The 25841-nt window shown below is 38.5% G+C and overlaps 1 protein-coding gene across 2 annotated transcripts in view; it reads right to left on the bottom strand.

The window, feature by feature from the left end:
• LOC128642402 (cytochrome P450 2K1) overlaps nt 1-25267 on the bottom strand; it is a 316728-nt gene extending 291461 nt beyond the window's left edge. For both annotated transcript variants that reach the window (XM_053695165.1, XM_053695166.1), the window contains exon 1: nt 25002-25267. In XM_053695165.1, the coding sequence (XP_053551140.1) occupies nt 25002-25166 (165 nt within the window). In that variant the 5' untranslated portion in view covers nt 25167-25267. The remainder of the gene's footprint in view (nt 1-25001) is intronic.
• Nucleotides 25268-25841: the final 574 nt, after the last annotated feature.

Below are 25841 nucleotides of genomic sequence, written 5' to 3'. Positions count from 1 at the left end.
GGCCAATGGAGGAAAATGTGCCTCCGGGAACTGTTGGTAATTGTAATGCCTTCAGACAGCAATCTTTGTAATTTGAAACTTCCCACAAACTCAATTGCAACTTAATAAAAATGAGCCCTCAATTCGCAGGCACATATTTTAACCCCTTCAGTGCTAAACCATTTCACATCACTATGCTAAGATTTGTTTTTTAGCTGTTCCATGCTCATTTTATTTAAACATAAGTTTCAGAGTTTTAATATGAGGTACCCACACAAATCATACCTTGTTTTTATTCAACAGACAAGCCATTTTGTAGAAAATAACTTTAATTTGCAGAAATTTCATAATATAGGAAAATGTCACCATTTCAAAAGCAAACAACATGACAGTCGTTTGCAATTTTGCTAAATTATATTTGCATTCTTTTGCAATTTGGCTTAATCCATTTTGAGAATGTATGCATGCTTCTATACATTCTATACATTCATAGTTCATACATATACAAATTGTACAAAAACAATTGTCCTGTGTTCAATTTCACACCAAAAAACTTTCATTTTTATACTCTGTTCTCCTAATTCTCAACAACAAAACAAAATGAGGCTCAGGCTAGCCGTTACTGCCAGGTGATCCTTATTATTAAAGAAAACACCCAGTCTGTTGATGACACAAACTTGTCTCAACTTAAGGGGGCGCAAAATCACCATTTGCGTCTATAAATGGCAACACATGTTATATATAACCAACTTGTATTAGAATATACAATAATTAATCTATAAATTCAAGCATACAATAAAACTGCTTAATATAGTTGCAGCTGAAAAGTATCTTATCTGTTATCAAGGACAGTCTGGAATAGTCCTCCAAATGTGGGATCACAGTGGTTGCCTTTTCCGTGGAAAGGTATCCTCTGAAAGCAACGGCCGCACCTTGTGGGTCTCCAAATATTCAAATATCAGGCATAATCTGTGAATAAAATCACAAAACAAGGGCGCCCATAGTGTAACACTGATATGACACAGTACCCAAATATGCGTGTGTGAACTTGTACTCACAAGTGTGGCAGCTCACTGGTCTCTGGTGCAGAAGGTATTGTACTCTCAATACCTTCAGATGCTAATAACTGCTCCAGCTCTCAGTGTTTAGTTAAAACATAGGTTTATTAAAACATATATAAAAGTATAGGGTATAATTTCAACCCAATATACCATAAAAACAAAAAGCAACGCGTTTCTTAGTTCTCCTGGCTGTTTCCTCAGGCTTCTCTTGCCACACTTAGCACATTTGGGTACTGTGTCATATCAGTGTTACACTATGAGCACCCTTATTTTGTGATTTTATTCACAGATTATTATTATTAAAGAGACAGTCTAGTCAAAATGAAACTTTCACGATTCAGATAGAGCATGCAATTTTAAACAACTTTCGAATTTACTTTTATCATCAAATTTGTTTTGTTCTCTTTGTATTCTTTGTTGAAAGCTAAACCTAGGTAGCCTCAAATGCTAATTTCTAAGCCCTTAAAGGCTAGATAGACAGCACTAGTTCATTTGTGCCATATAAATAACATTGTGCTTACTCCTGTGGAGTTATTTAAGAATCAGCACTAATGGCCCAAAATGCAAGTCTGTCAAAAGCACTGAAATAAGGGGGCAGATACAAGTTAATGACAGATGTAAAATGTGTATTATTAGAAGTGTGTTGGTTTTGCAAAACTGGGGAATGGGTAATAAAGGGATTAGCTAACTTTTTAAACAATACAAATTCTGTAGACTGTAGTAGACTGTCCCTTTAAGGCGATCTCTTGATAGCTATAAAGACATGATACCCCATTATTTGAAGAATTGAACATCAATTTTTTAAAGAAGGTGTCATGATATATTTCTATAAAATCAAGAAAATAGAGAGACGCACTCACTGAGACAGAAGTGAGGTGCAGTTTCATATCTCTAGGGCATGTGTGCAAGGAGTCCACGTCTGGTTTCCTCCTTTTACTCTTAGGGAGACCTAAGAGCAATTTACATAAAATCAAGAAAATAGAGAGACGCACTCACTGAGACAGAACAATAGTTAGGAAAACTTCCGTGCTTGTCCACAAGGCCAGTGCCACTCAGGGTGCAGTCTCTTTTTGCACACTATGCCTTTTCACAGAGAAAAAAATATCCTGTAGCATATCAGTCTGATCCTGCCCAATGACAGTCCAGCACCGAAATACCAGGCAATTCTTCTCTGAACAAGACAAACAACAAACCCCAGACGTACGTTTTGGCCTCTCTTGGAGGGTAATAAAAGCCTCTTCAAAGTTCCTAGACTTCCCCAAATAGAACCAACCAACGCTGCAAGGTATTTGTCATTGTAATGACAATAACCTGACAACTGCATGAACATAGTACCACTTGACTGTTTGAAAGAACAAGATTTCTGCTTTAAAATAAGGAATCTCAAGTTTGTCACTGTACTATGTGAGGCAATTTAAGGTATGCTCACCCCCTGCTGTTGTTCCATATGCTTATGCTCAGGCGATCATTGTTGAGATTGTGATCATCCTATACCTGCTTGGGCATAAGCATATCTACCCTCCTTTAAAAGACGGAGCACCTTAAAAGTTACCTAGAAAAGAAGTGATTGCTATTTACAGTCATGACCAGAAATATTGGCACCCCTGTCTCTTTTGTCCATGTCCAGGGAGATTTGCTACAGTGACATGGGCTGTAAACGTCTTGACAATATTGCGCACAGTGGACACAGGAACATTATGATCTCTGGAGATGGACTTGTAACCTTGAGATTGTCCATGCTTTTCCACAATTTTTGTTCTCAAATCCTCAGACAATTCTTTGCTGCTCTTTCTCTTCTCCATGCTCAGTGTGGCACACAAAGACACACAACTGAAAGGTTGAGTCAATATTTCACCATTTTAACTGGTTGCCGGTGTGATTTCTATATTCAGAAAAAACTGAGAGATGCACTCAACTAGGCTTAGAACTGAAGCTGGAAATATTTCCTTGCTTAGTCTCTCCTTACTCCCAGGGTACACACTCATTCTGCACAATATGGCTTTCACAAAGGTAAAATCTCCTGTAGCATATCAGTCTGACCCTGCCAAATGACAGTCCAGAGCCGAAATACCAGGCTAATCTCCTTTGAACAAGGGAAAGCAAACAAACCCCAGACGTACGTTTCGACCTCTATGGGCCTCGTCAGTGAGGTGCAGTTGCATCCCTCTAAGGCATGTGTGCCTGACTAAGCAAGAAAGTATTTCCAGCTTTAGTTCTAAGCCTAGTTGAGTGCATCTCTCTATTTGTTTCTGTGGTTTCTATATTGTCAGCACCTGTTAATTGATACAGGTGAGTTTAATTACAAATTACAGGAGCATCACAAACTTGGAATGCAATTGGTTCTTACAATTTTGAGAAGGTGCAAATAATTTTGTCCAGTCCATTTTTTTGTAGTTTTGCATGGAATGTGTCAGATTTGACTTTCTTTCATGTAATTAGCAAGAGTCCATGATCTAGTGACGTATGGGATATACATTCCTACCAGGAGGGGCAAAGTTTCCTAAACCTTAAAATGCCTATAAATACACCCCTCACCACACCCACAATTCAGTTTTACAAACTTTGCCTCCCATGGAGGTGGTGAAGTAAGTTTGTGCTTAAGATTCTTCGTTGATATGCGCTTCGCAACAGGTTGAAGCCCGGTTTTCCTCTCGAAGAGCAGTGAATGTCAGAGGGATGTGAAGAGAGTATTGCCTATTCGAATACAATGGTCTACCTCTAGGGGATCAATTTCATAGGTTCTCTGTTATCGGTCGTAGAGATTTCTTCTCCTACCTCCCTTTTCAGATCGACGATATACCCTATATACCTTTACCTCTACTGATTCTCGTTTCAGTACTGGTTTGGCTATCTACTACATGTAGAGGAGTGTCCTGGGGTAAGTAAATCTTATTCTTTGTGACACTCTGCGCTAATGGTTGGACATTTTATTGGTTAAGTTCTAAATATATGTCTATAAACTTATATTTGCCTTGATTCAGGGTTTTCAGTATTCCTTTTCTATACAGACTGTCAGTTTCATTATTGGGATAATGCATTACTTTATTTTTTCTTACCTTGAAAAATTTTCATTTGACCATTTTTTCCCGTGTGCTGTTAGGCTCGCGGGGGCAGAAAATGTTTCTTTTTACGTAATTTTTTGGCGCGTACTTTTTTTGGCGCAAAAAATTGTCATTTCCGGTGACGTTACACCGGAAGTTGTATTCTGTTACGCATGCGTATTCAGACATTTTTTTGCGCCAAAAAAATGTGGGCTTATCTTTTACTCACTTTATTTAAACATTTTTTTATCATGACTTCTGGTTTCCAGAAGCTTATTATTTTGGCATTCTTTCCCATTCCTGAAACTGTCTTTTAAGGAATTTGATAATTTTGCTTTATATGTTTTATCTTTTTATTACATATTGCAAGATGTCTCATCCTGACCCCGGATCTAAATCCTCTAATGAACAGACGCTGCCTGATGCTGGACCTACCAAAGTTAAGTGTATATGTTGTAAACTTGTGGTATCTGTTCCCCCAGCTGTGGTTTGTGAAAGCTGTCATGATAAACTTTCCAAAGCGGATTCTGTTTCTATTAGTAATAATCCTTTACCTGTTGTTGTTCCTTCAACATCTGTTGTTCAGGATGTTCCTGTTAATGTTAAAGAATTTGTTTCTAATTCTATTAAGAAGGCTCTGTCTGTTATTCCTCCTTCCAATAAACGTAAAAGGTCTTTCAAAACTTCTCATTTTTCTGATGAATTTTTAAGTGACCACCATCATTCTGACTTATCTGTTTCTGATGAGGTTTTTTCCGGTTCGGAAGATTCTACTATAGATATTGATTCTGATAAATCTTCATATTTATTTAAAATGGAGTTTATTCGTTCATTGCTTAAGAAGTTTTGATTGCTCTAGATATAGAGGAGTCCAGTCCTCTTGATTCTAGAACTACTAAACGTTTAAATTCGGTTTATAAACCTCATGTGTTAAATCCGGAAGTTTTTCCCGTTCCTGATGCTATCTCAGATGTGATTGCTAGGGAATGGGATAGTCTGGGTACTTCATTTACTCCTTCTCCAAGGTTTAAGAAATTGTATCCTGTGCCATCTGATAGGCTGGAATTTTGGGATAAAATCCCTAAAGTCGATGGGGCTATCTCTACTCTTGCCAAACGTACTGCTATTCCTACGGCAGATAGCACTTCGTTTAAAGATCCTTTAGATAGGAAAATTGAATCTTTTTTGAGAAAAGCTTATTTATGTTCAGGTAATCTACTTAGACCTGCTATCTCTTTGGCTGATGTTGCTGCGGCTTCAACTTTTTGGTTGGAGACTTTAGCGCAACAAGTAACAGATCATAACACTTATAGCATTGTTAAACTTCTTCAACACGCTAATAATTTTGTCTGTGATGCCATTTTTTATATCATTAGAGTTGATGTCCGGTATATGTCTTTAGCTATTTTAGCTAGACGAGCTTTATGGCTTAAATCCTGGAATGTAGATATGAGTTCTAAATCAACTTTGCTTTGTCTCTCTTTCCAAGGTAATAAATTGTTTGGTTCTCAGTTGGATTCTATAATTTCAACTGTTACTGGTGGAAAGGGTGCCTTTTTGCCTCAGGGTAAAAAATCTAAAGGTAATTACAGGGCTGCTAATCGTTTTCGTTCCTTTCGTCAGAAGGAGCAGAAGCCCGATCCTTCCCCTAAAGGAACGGTTTCCGGTTGGAAACCTAATCCAATCTGGAATAAATCTAAGCCTTCCAGAAAGTCAAAGCCAGCCCCTAAATCCGCATGAAGGTGCAGCCCTCATTCCAGCACAGCTGGTAGGGGGCAGGTTGCGATTTTTCAAAGATGTTTGGATCGATTCGGTTCACAATCTTTGGATTCAGAACCTTGTTTCACAAGGGTACAGAATAGGTTTCAAAGTAAGACCGCCTGTGAGAAGATTCTTTCTCTCACGCATTCCAGTCAATCCAGTAAAAGCTCAGGCGTTTCTGAAATGTGTTTCAGACCTAGAGTTAGCTGGGGTAATTATGCCAGTTCCAGTTCTGGAACAGGGTCTGGGGTTTTATTCAAATCTATTCATCGTACCAAAGAAAGAGAATTCTTTCAGACCGGTTCTGGATCTAAAAATATTGAATCGTTATGTAAGGATACCAACATTCAAGATGGTAACTATAAGAACTATTCTGCCTTTTGTTCAGCAAGGGCATTATATGTCTACAATAGATTTACAGGATGCATACCTGCATATTCCAATTCATCCAGATAACTTTCAGTTCCTGAGATTCTCTTTTCTAGACAAGCATTACCAGTTTGTTGCTCTTCCATTTGGTCTAGCAACAGCACCGAGAATCTTTTCGAAGGTTCTCGGTGCCCTTCTCTCTGTAATCAGAGAACAGGGTATTGCGGTATTTCCTTATTTGGACGACATCTTGGTACTTGCTCAGTCTTCACATTCTGCAGAATCTCATACGAATCAACTTGTGTTGTTTCTTCAAAGACATGGTTGGAGGATCAATTTACCAAAGAGTTCCTTGATTCCTCAGACAAGAGTAACCTTTTTAGGTTTCCAAATAGATTCAGTGTCCATGACTTTGTCTCTGACAGAAAAGAGACGTCTGAAATTGGTTTCAGCCTGTCGAAACCTTCAGTCTCAATCGTTCCCTTTGGTAGCATTATGCATGGAGATTTTAGGTCTCATGACTGCTGCATCAGACGCGATCCCTTTTGCTCGTTTTCACACGAGACCACTCCAGCTTTGTATGCTGAACCAGTGGTGCAGGGATTATACAAGGATATCACAAATGATATCCTTAAATCCCAATGTTCGATCATCTCTAACGTGGTGGATGAATCACCATCGTTTAATTCAAGGGGCCTCTTTCGTTCGTCCAACCTGGACTGTGATCTCAACAGATGCGAGTCTATCAGGTTGGGGAGCGGTTTGGGGATCTCTGACAGCGCAAGGGGTTTGGAAATCTCAGGAGGCGAGATTACCAATCAATATTTTGGAACTCCGTGCGATTTTCAGAGCTCTTCAGTACTGGCCTCTTTTGAAGAGAGAATCGTTTGTTTGTTTTCAAACAGACAATGTCATGACCGTGGCATATGTCAATCATCAAGGGGGGACTCACAGTCCTCAAGCTATGAAAGAAGTATCTCGGATACTTGTATGGGTGGAATCCAGCTCCTGTCTAATTTCTGCGGTTCACATCCCAGGTGTAGACAATTGGGAAGCGGATTATCTCAGTCGCCAGACGTTACATCCGGGCGAATGGTCCCTTCATCCAGAGGTTTTTCTCCAGATTGTTCAAATCTGGGGACTTCCAGAAATAGATCTGATGGCCTCTCATCTAACAAGAAACTTCCCAGGTATCTGTCCAGATCCCGGGATCCTCAGGCGGAAGTAGTGGATGCGTTGTCAATTCCTTGGAATTATCATCCTGCTTATATCTTTCCGCCTCTAGTTTTTCTTCCGAAAGTAATCTCCAAAATTCTATTGGAGCGCTCATTTGTACTGCTGGTGGCTCCAGCATGGCCTCACAGGTTTTGGTTTGCGGATCTCGTTCGGATGGCCAGTTGCCAGCCTTGGACACTTCCGTTAAGGTCAGACCTTCTATCTCAAGGCCCATTTTTCCATCAGGATCTCAAATTATTAAATTTGAAGGTATGGAGATTGAACGCTTAATTCTTAGTCATAGAGGTTTCTCTGACTCAGTGATTAATACTATGTTACAGGCTCGGAAATCTGTCTCTAGAAAGATTTATTATCGAGTTTGGAAGACTTACATCTCTTGGTGTTCTTTTCATAAATTCTCCTGGCATTCTTTCAGAATTCCTAGAATTTTACAATTTCTTCAGGATGGTTTGGATAAAGGTTTGTCTACAAGTTCTTTGAAAGGACAAATCTCTGCTCTTTCTGTACTTTTTCACAGAAAGATTGCTAATCTTCCTGATATTCATTGTTTTGTACAGGCTTTGGTCCGTATCAAACCTGTTATTAAGCCAATCTCTCCTCCTTGGAGTCTTAATTTGGTTTTGACAGCTTTACAGGCTCCTCCATTTGAGCCTATGCATTCTCTGGACATTAAATTACTTTCTTGGAAAGTATTGTTCCTTTTGGCTATCTCTTCTGCTAGAAGAGTTTCTGAGTTATCTGCTCTTTCTTGTGAATCACCTTTTCTGATTTTTCATCAGGATAAGGCGGTGTTGCGGACTTCATTTAAATTTTTACCTAAGGTTGTGAATTCTAACAACATTAGTAGAGAAATTGTTGTCCCTTCGTTATGTCCTAATCCTAAGAATTCTAAGGAAAGATTGTTACATTCTTTGGATGTAGTTAGAGCTTTAAAATATTATATTGAAGCTACTAAAGATTTTAGAAAGACTTCTAGTCTTTTTGTTGTTTTTTCTGGTCCTAAGAAAGGTCAGAAGGCTTCTGCCATTTCTTTGGCATCTTGGTTAAAGTCTTTGATTCATCATGCTTATGTGGAGTCTGGTAAGTCCCCGCCTCAAAGAATTACGGCTCATTCTACTAGGTCAGTTTCTACTTCCTGGGCCTTTAGGAATTAAGCTTCTGTTGATCAGATTTGCAAAGCGGCCACTTCTTCTTTGCATACTTTTACTAAATTCTACCATTTTGATGTGTTTTCGTCTTCTGAAGCTGTTTTTGGTAGAAAAGTACTTCAGGCAGCTGTTTCTGTTTGATTCGTCTGCTTATAATTTCAGTTTTTTTCATTATAAGGATTAAAACTTTTTGATTTGGGTTGTGGATTATTTTTTTCAGCGGAATTGGCTGTCTTTATTTTATCCCTCCCTCTCTAGTGACTCTTGCGTGGAAGTTCCACATCTTGGGTATCTGCTATCCCATACGTCACTAGCTCATGGACTCTTGCTAATTACATGAAAGAAAACATAATTTATGTAAGAACTTACCTGATAAATTCATTTCTTTCATATTAGCAAGAGTCCATGAGGCCCACCCTTTTTTGTGGTGGTTATGAATTTTTTGTATAAAGCACAATTATTCCAATTCCTTATTTTTTGATGCTTTCGCACCTTTCTTATCACCCCACTTGCTTGGCTATTCATTAAACTGAATTGTGGGTGTGGTGAGGGGTGTATTTATAGGCATTTTAAGGTTTGGGAAACTTTGCCCCTCCTGGTAGGAATGTATATCCCATACGTCCCTAGCTCATGGACTCTTGCTAATATGAAAGAAATTAATTTATCAGGTAAGTTCTTACATAAATTATTTTTTCTCCACTTTTTTTGTGTCATACCAATACAATACAAACACAAGAAATAAACCGGAGAATGCCTAAACATTTGTAATTGCAACAATTTTCTGGGTGAAATGGTGCATTATCTGACAGAAATGCAGGGGTGCCAATATTTCTGGCCATGACTGTATATGGCAATCACCTGATATCTAAAGTGACATGGGATACCTAATTTAGGTAAATACATCTTTCATGTTTCATTGTTTGTGTGTGAGTGTTATATGCTGTCTACAGTAAATACATTACATTAGATCACAAATGGAGCGCTATTGTTTGCACAAGAGCGACATTGTTTTTTTTCGAGGTTGTTTGCGCGCGAGTTAAATTCAGCTCATATTACAAGTTGAAAGTAAATGTGAATGTGTAAGAGCATTCATGATTTACGCTAGAATGATTGCTGCAACCTCAGAGCTATGGTTAATTGTTATGTTTGACAAAAAAGTGTCACAAAACACATCAAAAATACATTAGAAAGTACAGTTACACTCATAATAAAACTTTCTAAAAAAAGGACTGCAAAGTGATTTAAAATATAGAGATACATACATATATACATGTCTAAAGATGAATATTTATGTATATATATATATGTTTGTACATTTGTATATATGTATTGGTATATATGTTTTTATATGTTACAGATATAAATACACATATATACTTATGTATACACACACACACACATATATATATATATATATACAATATATACAATATATATATATACACTTATCCATATGCGACTGCACTCTCTGATTTACTTTTAGAGCTTCTATCAAGTATTAGTATATTCACATATGACTCAGCTCTTCATTTTTAAACTTTTATATATATATATATATATATATATATATATATATATATATATATATATATATATATATACAGTTGCAAGAAAAAGTATGTGAACCCTTTGGAATGATATGGATTTCTGCACAAATTGGTCATAAAATGTGATCCGATTATCATCTAAGTCACATCAATAGACAATCACAGTCTGCTTAAACTAATAACACACAAAGAACAAAATGTTACCATGTTTTTATTGAACACACCATGTAAACATTCACAGTGCAGGTGGAAAAAGTATGTGAACCCTTGGATTGAATAACTGGTTGAACCTCCTTTGGCAGCAATAACTTCAACCAAACGTTTCCTGTAGTTGCAAATCAGATGTACACAATGGTCAGGAGTAATTCTTGACCATTCCTCTTTACAGAACTGTTTCAGTTCAGCAATATTCTTGGGATATCTGGTGTGAATCGCTTTCTTGAGGTCATGCCACAGCATCTCAATCGGGTTGAGGTCAGGACTCTGACTGGGCCACTTCAGAAGGCGTATTTTCTTCTGTTTAAGCCATTCTGTTGTTGATTTACTTCTATGCTTTGGGTAATTGTCCTGTTGCAACATCCATCTTCTGTTGAGCTTCAGCTGGTAGACAGATGGCCTTAAGTTCTCCTGCAAAATGTCTTGATAAACTTGGGAATTCATTTTTCCTTCGATGATAGCAATCCGTCCAGGCCCTAACGCAGCAAAGCAGCCCCAAACCATGATGCCCCCACCACCATACTTCACAGTTGGGATGAGGTTTTGATGTTGGTGTGCTGTGCCTCTTTTTCGCCACACATAGTGTTGTGTGTTTCTTCCAAACAACTCAACTTTGGTTTCATCTGTCCACAGAATATTTTGCCAGTACTGCTGTGGAACATCCTGGTGCTCTTGTGCAAACTGTAAACGTGCAGCAATGTTTTGTTTGGACAGCAGTGGCTTCCTCTGTGGTATCCTCCCATGTAATCCATTCTTGTTTATAGTTTTACGTATTGTAGATTCGCTAACAGGGATGTTAGCATTTGCCAGTGACTTTTGTAAGTCTTTAGCTGACACTCTAGGGCCTAGATTTGGAGTTCGGCGGTAAAAGGGCTGTTAACGCTCCGCGGGCTTTTTTCTGGCCGCACCATAAATTTAACTCTGGTATCGAGAGTTCAAACAAATGCTGCGTTAGGCTCCAAAAAAGGAGCGTAGAGCATTTTTACCGCAAATGCAACTCTCGATACCAGAGCTGCTTACGGACGCGGCCGGCATCAAAAACGTGCTCGTGCACGATTCTCCCATAGGAAACAATGGGGCTGTTTGAGCTGAAAAAAAACCTAACACCTGCAAAAAAGCAGCGTTCAGCTCCTAACGCAGCCCCATTGTTTCCTATGGGGAAACACTTCCTACGTCTGCACCTAACACTCTAACATGTACCCCGAGTCTAAACACCCCTAACCTTACACTTATTAACCCCTAATCTGCCGACCCCGCTATCGCTGACCCCTGCATTATATTATTAACCCCTAATCTTCCGCTCCGTAAAACGCCGCCACCTACGTTATCCCTATGTACCCCTAATCTGCTGCCCTAACATCGCCGACCCCTATGTTATATTTATTAACCCCTAATCTGCCCCCCACAACGTCGCCGACACCTACCTACACTTATTAACCCCTAATCTGCCGAGCGGACCTGAGCGCTACTATAATAAAGTTATTAACCCCTAATCCGCCTCACTAACCCTATCATAAATAGTATTAACCCCTAATCTGCCCTCCCTAACATCGCCGACACCTAACTTCAATTATTAACCCCTAAACTTCCGATCGGAGCTCACCGCTATTCTAATAAATGGATTAACCCCTAAAGCTAAGTCTAACCCTAACACTAACACCCCCCTAAGTTAAATATAATTTTTATCTAACGAAATAAATTAACTCTTATTAAATAACTTATTCCTATTTAAAGCTAAATACTTACCTGTAAAATAAATCCTAATATAGCTACAATATAAATTATAATTATATTATAGCTATTTTAGGATTAATATTTATTTTACAGGCAACTTTGTAATTATTTTAACCAGGTACAATAGCTATTAAATAGTTAAGAACTATTTAATAGTTACCTAGTTAAAATAATAACAAATTTACCTGTAAAATAAATCCTACCCTAAGATATAATTAAACCTAACACTACCCTATCAATAAATTAATTAAATAAACTACCTACAATTACCTACAATTAACCTAACACTACACTATCAATAAATTAATTAAACACAATTCCTACAAATAAATACAATTAAATAAACTAGCTAAAGTACAAAAAATAAAAAAGAACTAAGTTACAGAAAATAAAAAAATATTTACAAACATAATAAAAATATTACAACAATTTTAAACTAATTACACCTACTCTAAGCCCCCTAATAAAATAACAAAGCCCCCCAAAATAAAAAATTCCCTACCCTATTCTAAATTAAAAAAGTTACAAGCTCTTTTACCTTACCAGCCCTGAACAGGGCCCTTTGCGGGGCATGCCCCAAGAATTTCAGCTCTTTTGCCTGTAAAAAAAAACATACAATACCCCCCCCCAACATTACAACCCACCACCCACATACCCCTAATCTAACCCAAACCCCCTTAAATAAACCTAACACTAATCCCCTGAAGATCTTCCTACCTTGTCTTCACCATCCAGGTATCACCGATCCGTCCTGGCTCCAAGATCTTCATCCAACCCAAGCGGGGGTTGGCGATCCATAATCCGGTGCTCCAAAGTCTTCCTCCTATCCGGCAAGAAGAGGACATCCGGACCGGCAAACATCTTCTCCAAGCGGCATCTTCGATCTTCTTCCATCCGGTGCGGAGCGGGTCCATCTTGAAGCAGGCGACGCGGATCCATCCTCTTCTTCCGATGTCTCCCGACTAATGACTGTTCCTTTAAGGGACGTCATCCAAGATGGCGTCCCTCGAATTCCGATTGGCTGATAGGATTCTATCAGCCAATCGGAATTAAGGTAGGAATTTTCTGATTGGCTGATGGAATCAGCCAATCAGAATCAAGTTCAATCCGATTGGCCGATCCCATCAGCCAATCAGATTGAGCTCGCATTCTATTGGCTGATCGGAACAGCCAATAGAATGCGAGCTCAATCTGATTGGCTGATTGGATCAGCCAATCGGATTGAACTTGATTCTGATTGGCTGATTCCATCAGCCAATCAGAAAATTCCTACCTTAATTCCGATTGGCTGATAGAATCCTATCAGCCAATCGGAATTCGAGGGACGCCATCTTGGATGACATCCCTTAAAGGAACCGTCATTAGTCGGGAGACATCGGAAGAAGAGGATGGATCCGCGTCGCCTGCTTCAAGATGGACCCGCTCCGCACCGGATGGAAGAAGATCGAAGATGCCGCTTGGAGAAGATGTTTGCCGGTCCGGATGTCCTCTTCTTGCCGGATAGGAGGAAGACTTTGGAGCACCGGATTATGGATCGCCAACCCCCGCTTGGGTTGGATGAAGATCTTGGAGCCAGGACGGATCGGTGATACCTGGATGGTGAAGACAAGGTAGGAAGATCTTCAGGGGCTTAGTGTTAGGTTTATTTAAGGGGGGTTTGGGTTAGATTAGGGGTATGTGGGTGGTGGGTTGTAATGTTGGGGGGGGTATTGTATGTTTTTTTTTACAGGCAAAAGAGCTGAAATTCTTGGGGCATGCCCCGCAAAGGGCCCTGTTCAGGGCTGGTAAGGTAAAAGAGCTTGTAACTTTTTTAATTTAGAATAGGGTAGGGAATTTTTTATTTTGGGGGGCTTTGTTATTTTATTAGGGGGCTTAGAGTAGGTGTAATTAGTTTAAAATTGTCGTAATATTTTTCTTATGTTTGTAAATATTTTTTTATTTTCTGTAACTTAGTTCTTTTTTATTTTTTGTACTTTAGCTAGTTTATTTAATTGTATTTATTTGTAGGAATTGTGTTTAATTAATTTATTGATAGTGTAGTGTTAGGTTAATTGTAGGTAATTGTAGGTAGTTTATTTAATTATTTTATTGATAGGGTAGTGTTAGGTTTAATTATAATTTAGGTTAGGATTTATTTTACAGGTAAATTTGTTATTATTTTAACTAGGTAACTATTAAATAGTTCTTAACTATTTAATAGCTATTGTACCTGGTTAAAATAATTACAAAGTTGCCTGTAAAATAAATATTAATCCTAAAATAGCTATAATATAATTATAATTTATATTGTAGCTATATTAGGATTTATTTTACAGGTAAGTATTTAGCTTTAAATAGGAATAAGTTATTTAATAAGAGTTAATTTATTTCGTTAGATAAAAATTATATTTAACTTAGGGGGGTGTTAGTGTTAGGGTTAGACTTAGCTTTAGGGGTTAATCCATTTATTAGAATAGCGGTGAGCTCCGATCGGAAGTTTAGGGGTTAATAATTGAAGGTAGGTGTCGGCGATGTTAGGGAGGGCAGATTAGGGGTTAATACTATTTATGATAGGGTTAGTGAGGCGGATTAGGGGTTAATAACTTTATTATAGTAGCGCTCAGGTCCGCTCGGCAGATTAGGGGTTAATAAGTGTAGGCAGGTGTCGGCGACGTTGAGGGGGGCAGATTAGGGGTTAATAAATATAATATAGGGGTCGGCGATGTTAGGGCAGCAGATTAGGGGTACATAGGGATAACGTAGGTGGCGGCGATTTGCGGTCGGAAGATTAGGGGTTAATTATTGTAAGTAGCTTGCGGCGACGTTGTGGGGGGCAGGTTAGGGGTTAATAAATATAATACAGGGGTCGGCGGGGTTAGGGGCAGCAGATTAGGGGTACATAAGTATAACGTAGGTGGCGGTCGGCAGATTAGGGGTTAAAAATTTTAATCGAGTGGCGGCGATGTGGGGGGAGCTCGGTTTAGGGGTACATAGGTAGTTTATGGGTGTTAGTGTACTTTAGGGTACAGTAGTTAAGAGCTTTATAAACCGGCGTTAGCCAGAAAGCTCTTAACTCCTGCTATTTTCAGGCGGCTGGAGTCTTGTCGTTAGAGCTCTAACGCTCACTGCAGAAACGACTCTAAATACCAGCGTTAGAAAGATCCCATTGAAAAGATAGGCTACGCAAATGGCGTAGGGGGATCTGCGGTATGGAAAAGTCGCGGCTGAAAAGTGAGCGTTAGACCCTTTAATCACTGACTCCAAATACCAGCGGGCGCCCAAAACCAGCGTTAGGAGCCTCTAACGCTGGTTTTGACGGCTACCGCCGAACTCTAAATCTAGGCCTAGGATTCTTCTTCACCTCATTGAGCAGTCTGCGCTGTGCTCTTGCAGTCATCTTTACAGGACGGCCACTTCTAGGGAGAGTAGCAGCAGTGCTGAACTTTCTCCATTTATAGACAATTTGTTTTACCGTGGACTGATGAACAGCAAGGCTTTTGGAGATACTTTTATAACCCTTTCCAGCTTTATGCAAGTCAACAATTCTTAATCGTAGGTCTTCTGAGAGCTCTTTTGTGCGAGGCATCATTCACATCAGGCAATGCTTCTTGTGAAAAGCAAACCCAGAACTGGTGTGTGTTTTTTATAGGGCAGGGCAGCTGTAACCAACACCTCCAATCTCATCTCATTGATTGGACTCCAGTTGGCTTACATCTCACTCCAATTAGCTCTTGGAGATGTCATTAGTCTAGGGGTTCACATACTTTTTCCACCTGCACTGTGAATGTTTACATGGTGTGTTCAATAAAAACATGGCAACATTTTATTCTTTGTGTGTTATTAGTTTAAGCAAACTGTGATTGTCTATTGTTGTGACTTAGATGATGATCAGATCACATTTTATGACCAATTTGTGCAGAAATCCATATCATTCCAAAGGGTTCACATACTTTTTCTTGCAACTGTATATATATATATATATATATATATATATATATATATATATATATATATATATATCAGATCGGAGGATAAGCACTAACAAGTAAATATATATACTTAAATATCAATGAAAAGTAATAAGTGCTCGAGACTATGGTGTACTACTACCAATTACACCAGGAAATAGTATAAATACAGATATTAGACTCCGCACTAAATATCAATAAATGATGAAATGCAAAAATAAGAAAATATTTTAATGTTCACAGAGAAAAAAATAATAACAAAAAAATCACCAAGATGTAATAAAGTGTTCCCTTTTTTATATAGACTTTGTTGCCATATGTATGTTAACTTTGAAGATATGTAATATTGCCACTCTGGCACTCAAGGACAAAAGTCCGCCGTGAGGATAAAAGACTGTGCAAATGTAGAGCTCTCAGAGCGATCTCACCCAAACAGTGAGCGTCCGTATCACAGCAGAGAGCGTCCGTATCACAGGTAACAGTGGTGATTCAAGCTGTGCTCCGCATCAATCAAATTGTCGGCAACCCAATGCAGCATGTGAGTATAGCCTAATCACACAAACATATATCATGCATAAGTTTCGTTATAACTTGTAGAATTCATTGAATACATTTTCGCATGTCTGTGATATGGCTGTTCCTTTTATGAATGGATTGTGGAATAATGACGCAGAGTGGGCGTACTCCGTAGTAACAAGTTGCAAGCTTGAAAAGGAGGTGGCTATCCAGATCACGACAGGCCAAGTTGAAGGGCGGAGCCCGAAACGCGCGTTGCCTGACTGGTGGATGTGACGTCAGACGCCAAGAGAGTTGGATACTCACATGCTGCATTGGGTTGCCGACACTTTGATTGATGCGGAGCACAGCTTGAATCACCACTGTTACCTGTGATACAGACGCTCTCTGCTGTGATATGGACGCTCACGGTTTGGGTGAGATCGCTCTGAGAGCGCTACATTTGCACAGTCTTTTATCCTCATGGCGGACTTTTGTCCTTGAGTGCCGGAGTGGCAATATTACATATCTTCAAAGTTAACATACATATGGCAACAAAGTCTATATAAAAAAGGAAACACTTTATTACATCTTGGTGATACTTGAGATCACGTGTTATCCTGATAACGTTTACCATCTATGGGATGTATGAACTTTCTAAAGTGCATGAACTGCTTCATCTGTGATTCTTTGCTGCATCTTTCATCTCTGCAATTGCCAGCTACCTAACCATTGCTTTCTTTGACATTTGCATGAACTGCTTATAGTGCATGAACTGCCTCAAAAGTATTTGTATCCTGTACAGATTTTCTAATGCTTTTGCATATATAACCTCGGATTGCTTTTTTGCTCTCTATCTGACTTCCTCCACTCCAAATTTGCTTGATAACTGGGGACGCCCAGTTTGTATGTATGGTTGTATGGATGTTTGTGGTATTGTGATTTGGTGTATGCAACAATTTTTTTGTTATTATTTTTTTCTCTGTGAACATTAAAATATTTTCTTATTTTTGCATTTCATCATTTATTCATATTTAGTGCGGAGTCTAATATCTGTATTTATTATATATATATATATATATATATATATATATATATATATATATATATATATACTATGGGGGATATTTATCAAAGGTCTGGTGGACCTGATCTGACAGTGCGGTTCAGATCCACCAGACCTCGCTGAATGCAGAGAGCAATGCGCTCTCCGTATTCAGCATTGCACCAGCAGCTCTTGTGAGCTGCTGGTGCAACGCCACCCCCTGCAGATTCGCGGCCAATGGGCCGCCAGCAGGGGGGTGTCAATCAACTCGATCGTACTTGATCGGGTTGATTTTCGGCGATATCTGTCCGCCTGCTCAGAGCAGGTGGACAGGTTATGGAGCAGCAGTCTTTAGATCCAATCAGCCAATAGGATTGAGCTTGCATTCTATTGGCTGTTCCAATCAGCCAATATAATGCAAGCTCAATCCTATTGGCTGATTGCATCAGCCAATAGGATTTTTTACCTTTTAATTCTGATTGGCTGATAGAATTCTATCAGCCAATCGGAATTCAAGGGATGCCATCTTGGATGACGTCCCTTAAAGGGAACCTTCAGTGTACGGCTGGGACCGTATGAAGAGGATGCTCCGCTCCGGATGTCTTGAAGATGGAGCCGCTCTGCATCGGAAGTATGAAGATAGAAGATGCCGTCTGGATAAAGACTTCTGCCCGCCCGGAGGATGACTTCTTGCCTCTTGGATGAAGAGTTCTCCCAGCTTCGTTGAGGACTTCTTGCCGCTTGGATGAAGACTTCTCCCGACTGGATGAGGATGGATGTCCTGTCTTCAAAAACTGTAAGTGGATATTTGGGGGTTGGTGTTTTTTTAAGGGTTTATTGGATGGCTTTGATTTTTTAATTAGGGACTTTGGGCACCGTAAAAGAGCTAAATGCCCTTTTAAGGGCAATGCCCATCGAAATGCCCTTTTCAGGGCAATGGGGAGCTTAGTTTTTTTAGGTAGGTTTTTATTTGGGGGGTTGGTTGTTTGGGTGGTGGGTTTTACTGTTGGGGGGTTGTTTTTATTTTTAATTTTACAGGTAAAAGAGCTGATTTAAGGGCCATTGGCAGTTTAGTGTAGGCTATTTTTTTTTTTTTTTTTTTTTGATAGGGCTATTGGATTAGGTGTAATTAGTTTATATATTTGATCATTTCTTTTTTATTTTGTGTAATTTAGTGTTTATTATTTTTTGTAATTTAGATAAATGTATTTTTTTAATTTAATTTATTTAATTTTAGTGTAATGTTAGGTTTAACTGTAAGACAGGTTAGGTTTTAGTTTACAGGTTAATTTGCATTTATTTTTACTAGGTAGTTAGTAAATAGTTAATAACTATTTACTAACTAGTCTACCTAGTTAAAATAAATACAAACTTACCTGTGAAATAAAAATAAAACCTTAGATAGCTACAATGTAACTATTAGTTATATTGTAGCTAGCTTAGGTTTTATTTTACAGGTAAGTATGTATTTAGTTTTAAATAGGAATTATTTAGGAATTAATTGTAAATTTTTTTGGGAATTATTTTAATTAGGTTAAAGTTAGTGGGTGTTAGGGTTAGACTTAGGGTTAGGTTTAGGGGTTAATAACTTTAGTATAGTGACAGCGAAATTGGGGGCAGCAGATTAGGGGTTAATAAGATTTAACTAGTATTTGTGATGCGGGAGTGCGGCGGTTTATGGGTTAATATGTTTATTATCGTGGCGGCGATGTTCGGAGCGGCAGATTAGGGATTAATCATTTTATTTTAGTGTTTGCGATGTGGGAGGGCCTCAGGTTTAGGGGTTAATAGGTAGTTTATGTGTGTTAGTGTACTTTGTATGAGCTTTGTAGCGTAAAACTCATAACTACTGACTTTCAGGTGGCGGTACACATCTTGTAGCTATAGGCTGTAACGCTCACTTTTTGGCCAGACAGGCAAACTCGTAATACCGGCGCTATGGAAGTCCCATTGAAAAATGACTTTTTGAAAAGTGCGGTAGTTACGTTGCGTTTCAGCCAAAAAGGTGTGCGGTACAGCTATACCTACAAGACTCGTAATACCGGCGGTGGTGAAAAAGAGCCAGAACGCTGCTTTTTCACTCATAACGCAAAACTCATAATCTAGCCGTCAGTCTTTATCAGACATTTAAATTCAGATAATCTCCCCTTTAGATTAGCTAATCGATGATGGTAATATAATGCAAACCTGATCATAATACTCACCAGTATTATGTTGGTTCCCTGGTAACATTATAATTATAAAATCTAATTACCAACCTATACACTGGCAGAATTAGACACAAATTCTGTAGTAATACAGTGGTTGCTAAACATGGAAGCTGTCTCAATCCCTATTGGGCCATAGGACTTGATTGACAGATCAGCTATTCAATCACTACTACCTGAAAAACGTTTTACCGAGCTTAGTGTTGTCACTTAAACCCGCAGATCCGGCGGCTCCCCACCTTTGAAAAAGCCCTTTACGGGTGAAACGCGTCAGGGGGTTAGGAGCACATGGGAGCTCCATCTTTTAGTGCACTTTAGACTTGTTGACCGCACTGGCGGTATTTACTATATGACGGCTCTCCTTACATAGCCATTATCCTTGATGATATATATTCAAATTTATATCTGAGTCTATGTGAACGTTACCTAGTATTAACACGATAATTATATTCACATAGACACATACCTAGTATTACATTAAGTTGCAAGGATCGTAGAAATTTCAGTAACGTTTGAGCTTTCCTAAATGGTAGTTCACATACTACTGTGCAACTTGTGCCAGCAGCGTTTAGATTAAGGAGGAGGCTAGCGATCACTCCTTAGTACTGTTTTTAGAGGGATTAACCCCACAACTCTATACAGTTCCTAACACAGACCATATATGTTTGCTCTTTCAGTATTCTGTGAAAAGTTAGTAACCTATAAGGAATGTGTAAACTTTTAGTTTTATCAGATTAAGTGGCTGTGAAAGTTGTCTCAGTGACACCTAACACTTATAGAGCATTAGCTTAAATAGCTATTGCAACTTAACAATTTATCTGGTAAACAAGTATAAGGTAAAGTGGCTAAATAGAATATCCAGCATTTATCTAATATAAACAGTATTTGTTTTATGACTTTACTTGGCTGCCCAAGTATCCGCCATTTACCGTAATTATCAACAGGAATGCATTAGCCAATTGAGACCTATCATATACTGGCACAATTACATATAGCAAGAAATCACTACCGTATCTCTGTTAATAGGAGCCAGATTAACATTTATTTTCACAATATATGACAAAAACCACTGATTGGTTAATGTTAACCAAATCGTTATTTAAGAAACACAGTTACACTTTGACACATATATCCAGCAGTAACTCAGAGCCGCAATTGGATTAATAAACTTGTGTTAGTGACCTAGAGTCATCAAACCTCCACAGCCATTTGTGTTATCCCATTAGTATTAAGGATTTGTAGATCTGTTTAAACCCACAACGTATAGAGCAGCAAGCTACATAACGATACTTTGTAACAAAATCCATGTGTTGAAGCATTACATTGTATTAACCACAAATAGAATGCTTAACTGTATTAAGACCATATATAAAAACTACGACTACCCTATTTGGCTATTCAAGCCCCAAGTTGATATTCTACTCGAGATATATTACTAGTCAGACAATATATATACGGTCAAGCATACAGAATCCGACATCTATACAAATAATAGTTTATTTAAAGGGACACTGTACCAAAAAAATTTCTTTTGTGATTCAGATAGAGCATGCAATTTGAAGCAACTTTCTAATGTACTCCTATTATCAAATTTTATTCATTCTCTTGGTATGTTTATTTGAAAAGCAAGAATTTAAGTTTAGATGCCGGCCCATTTTTGGTGAACAACCTGGGTTGTCCTTGCTGATTGGGCAGCACCAATAAACAATTGCTGTCCATGGTTCTGAACCACAAATTTGCTGGCTCCTCAGCTTAGATGCCTTCTTTTTCAAATAAAGATATCAAGAGAACGAAGAAAAATTGATAATAGAAGTAAATTAGAAAGTTGCTTAAAATTGCATACTCTATCTGAATCCCAAAAGAAAAAAATTGGGTACAGTGTCCCTTTAACTGTATTAAGACCATATATTAAACTACGACTACCCTATTTGGCTATTCAAGCCCCAAGTTGATATTCTACTCGAGATATATTACTAGTCAGACAATATATATACGGTCAAACATACAGAATCCGACATCTATACAAATAATAGTTTATTTAAGGATATAACAATAAGATGTTGATACAGCATGATCCTCGTATTATATCATGGCAAATTCAATTATTTTTACCATGATATGAAAACTGATCGACAAATATCTAAATATTCTATTGCCTATTAGTGAATATATTTATGGTTTAACCCTCTATTAATCACAGCCTCCTCAGTACGATCCTAGCACCATTATTGTAGCTTCATTTACCTCCTATAGTATATATATGATCTCTATACTAGACACATCCTCCCAGTGCTGATTCCTGTTTGGATATATATAATATCTCAAAGGCAACATTTATTAACTAGCAGGAATCTAGCCACACAAGTCTTTAGGTGTTTTTAATTGTGTTTTCATACACTGGGTCCCGAGATTTTAATGTAACCATAATAAAAGTTATATTTTATTATTCCCAGTTTCTCCACCATAAGTCCAAGCTCTTAATGCTATCAGCGCAGCCTTTTTTTCTGAGGGGCTATTACCTCAGTATTGTAATGCTCGTGGGATACTCCTCTATCAGACCGAACTCCGCCAGTAGTCTTGTTATCCCGGCGTTGAGCCGGAATGATAGGGAATATCCCAGAGCAGAGAAAGTTAATGAGATGAGGAGAGCGGCACTCACCACAGGCAGGACATTCCCCAGCGGTAACAGTGGAGCAGTCCAAGGATGAATCACTAGAATAGTCAGACAGGCAGGGTTTGGCAACAGTAAAGCAATCCAAGGTCACACCACTAGAATGGTCAGGCAGTCAGAGTTTGGCAACAGTAAGCAGTCCAAAGATAAACCACTTGAATAGTCAGGCAGGCAGGGTTTGGCAACAGTAAAGCAATCCAAGGGCATACCACTAGAATGGTCAGGCAGGCAGGGTTTGGCAACAGTAAGCAGACCAAAGATAAACCACTTGAATAGTCAGGCAGGCAGGGTTTGGCAAAAGTAAAGCCATCCAAGGGCATACCACTAGAATGGTCAGGCAGGCAGGCAGGGTTTGGCAACAGTAAAATAGTCCAGCAGAGTAAGAGTTAAGGCAGGTAGAGTAGTCAGGCAGGCAGGTTCAGCAACGATAAGAGGCACAGGAAAGAACGATCTGTCCCACCCAAGAGCACACAAAGCAACACCTATACTTGGGCAGTGACAGATCGCTCTCTCCTGGTTTAAATAGACGCAGATTCACGCCTCTGAGGTCCGTCCGTCCGGCATCCGGAGGGTGCGGCAATGATGTCAGCGCTGCATGCATCCAGAGCCGACACTGCCCCTGACAACGAGCAGAGAAGGAGACGCCATGCCCCAAGCAACGGCTAGAGCGGCGCGGCGTGACAAGTATTTTGTTGCTCCATATATATATGTCTGGTGCCTCAGAAAGCGTCTATATAAAAGACTGTGCACAGTTTGATAATTTAAGCATATTGGAAAGTCTTTTAAAACTGCATGATTTTAACTGAATCATGAGAATTTAATGTTGATTTTAATTCTCCCTTTATGTACCAATCTAATAATCTATGTCAGACTCCTATGGTTAGTTGATATATGGTTCATTATGGTTTTAATTGATTTTATTAAATATGTGTGTTTTGTTTAAAATGTTTTCACAATTGTATATTTCAGTTGTACAAGGCATTTTTAGCGTTTATGTCTAGGAGAGGCTTCCACATTTTGAGTCCATTAATTGCCAAATAAGACATTTCTTGTGTACGATAGAGGCTTGGGGGTAGATTTCTCAAATGTCGGGCGGACATGATGCGATGTAGCGGATCATGTCCACCTGACATTGAAAAATGCAGACATCAGAGGCTGTCTGCTTTTATCATTGCTCAAGCATTTCTTGTGAAATGTTTGTGCAATGCCGCCCCCTGCACACTCGTGGCCAATCAGCCGCTAGCAGGTGGTGTCAATCATTCCGATCGTATCCAATCTGAATGATTTCTGTCCGCCGTCTCAGAGGTGGCGGATGAGTTAAGGTGGTCTTACGATCACTGCTTCTTAACTTAAATTTCAGGCGTTTCCATTAAAGTGGTAAAATTTGGAAACTGTTGGTAAAAATATTTATCTGTCTATGAAGAATTTTTATATTACCACCAGTTTCCAAACTTTACCACCTCAATGGAAACTAGGCCAGAGCTGGATGCCAAAAACAGCCTTTAGAAGTCACAGTTTGGCAATCAGACGACCTGATAGTGTTATTTTTTTTGACAGACAGAATGACTACCAGCTGGCTGAAAAAATGAGGACAACAATATAAATGCAGAATTATTATCTAAAAGAGATGTACCAATAAAAACAATCAACAATACTTTGGCTGAAATATTTCTGTATATGATGCTACCTAAAATAAATACATATAGATAATAGTTTTATGGAAAAAAAAAAAAGGAAAGGAAAAATATGGCCTGTAGTGGTTTTTGGCTTATACCCACTAGCAATTTGTTTAGCTTCCATTGTTTTGAAAGTAATTTAAATTTCTGTACAGTTTTGAAATTCATTGAAGGGCAGTTACAATATTAGTTGATCTGTATAACTGTCAATCAAATAGAACAAAACTTTTCATATGCTATGTACTGTGTTTCTTCTGCTTTTACAACAGACAGTTTACATTTGAATAATGAAATTATTACTGTTTTCATTTTTAAAAATCATCATTTTCAGTAGAAGCTACAAGCATTAAATATACAGAATGTAAATCAAACATAAAAAGATAAAGATTACATAAGTTTTTGAACTTTTAAGATATCATTTTACACTAGAAAATATTTGCCCATTTTCTCCTTAGCAGGTTTGATCTTTTGAATATATTCAAAACTATTCGGATATTTACCCAGGAGAGTACTGAAGTTCCTTACTAAAGCACCCACAAACCTCCAAGAGTGCTAGCTGCAATAATTTTCAAGTTAGTACATTATATGCCCAGTGTTCTGCGCAGAGCAAGGGGAAAGGTTAGAGAGTCACTGGAGTTAAAATATTCAGAGCAGGAATAAGGAGCTGAAGATGATCACATTTTCACACCTCAAAATGAGGGTTTACAACCAACCCTTTATCTACCTTCATTTTTATCCACCTGTAATTTAATTAAACACTATTGCATTTAAAGTACAAACCAATTATTGTATATGATTATAACATTTAATTTAGCTAAGTGCCCCTGTGTAAAGTGTGTGAAAAAGTCTTTATAAAATCATGTCGTACCTCCATCAGGGACTGGTAAGGCTTTTTCAGATCCAGCAGGTGCAGGTTGCCAATGAAAGGAAGAGGTCTGGGTCCGGGATGCATTTTCATACCTGTTTTTTTAAAATGATTTACAAGATAGAATAAAAGTACAACACAAATTGTGATGTAGATCAACAGCATCATGGTGATGTAGAGTATACTGACTGCTGCAGCCAGGTATAGTCAGACTTTCTTGTCAAAAACACAATTTACACACTGGGTTTAGTCCACTAAATCATGTTAATTTGTACTAGAAAATCACTGAACTGTTTGATATGTTTCTTGGATTATATAAATGACAAATGGAATTTGACCCTTAATATGTCACTCAATATTTACTTTTGCTTGTAATTTTGTTATTCTGATTAGGGTCACATAAAAAATGTGTCCCAAGAAAACCTGGCTTGTTTGTTCTGGAGTTGATATCAGAGTTAGATGCAACTCATAGAGTACATTTAGGCTTCAATATGGGGAAGGTAAGGCTTAAATGCCACAGGCCAAATAGAATATTTTGAATATGAGGTGTAAGTGATGCTGTATCATTGACAACATTAATACCTGTAAGATGCTTCATTTGAAATGTATAAGTTGCATTCAGGATGGTGGTTTCCAAGATGGTGGAGAGGTAAAGTAACATATCATAGGTACACTCATTGGTGTATTACTGTCAGGGTTTTTTCCCTGTTGTGTTTGCCATGTGCTGCTGGCAGCCATTTTACTCACCTCTCTTCCTGACTGTGGTGCATTGTGGGGGATGCTGCTCATTTCCTGCACTTCCTTTTATGGCCAGACTGGTGTGCATCATCCATTTGAGACAGG

Source organism: Bombina bombina, chromosome 11 (genome assembly GCF_027579735.1).
Source record: "Bombina bombina isolate aBomBom1 chromosome 11, aBomBom1.pri, whole genome shotgun sequence".
NCBI classification, from domain to species: Eukaryota; Metazoa; Chordata; class Amphibia; order Anura; family Bombinatoridae; genus Bombina; species Bombina bombina.
This window is presented reverse-complemented; position numbering and strand designations above follow the sequence as displayed.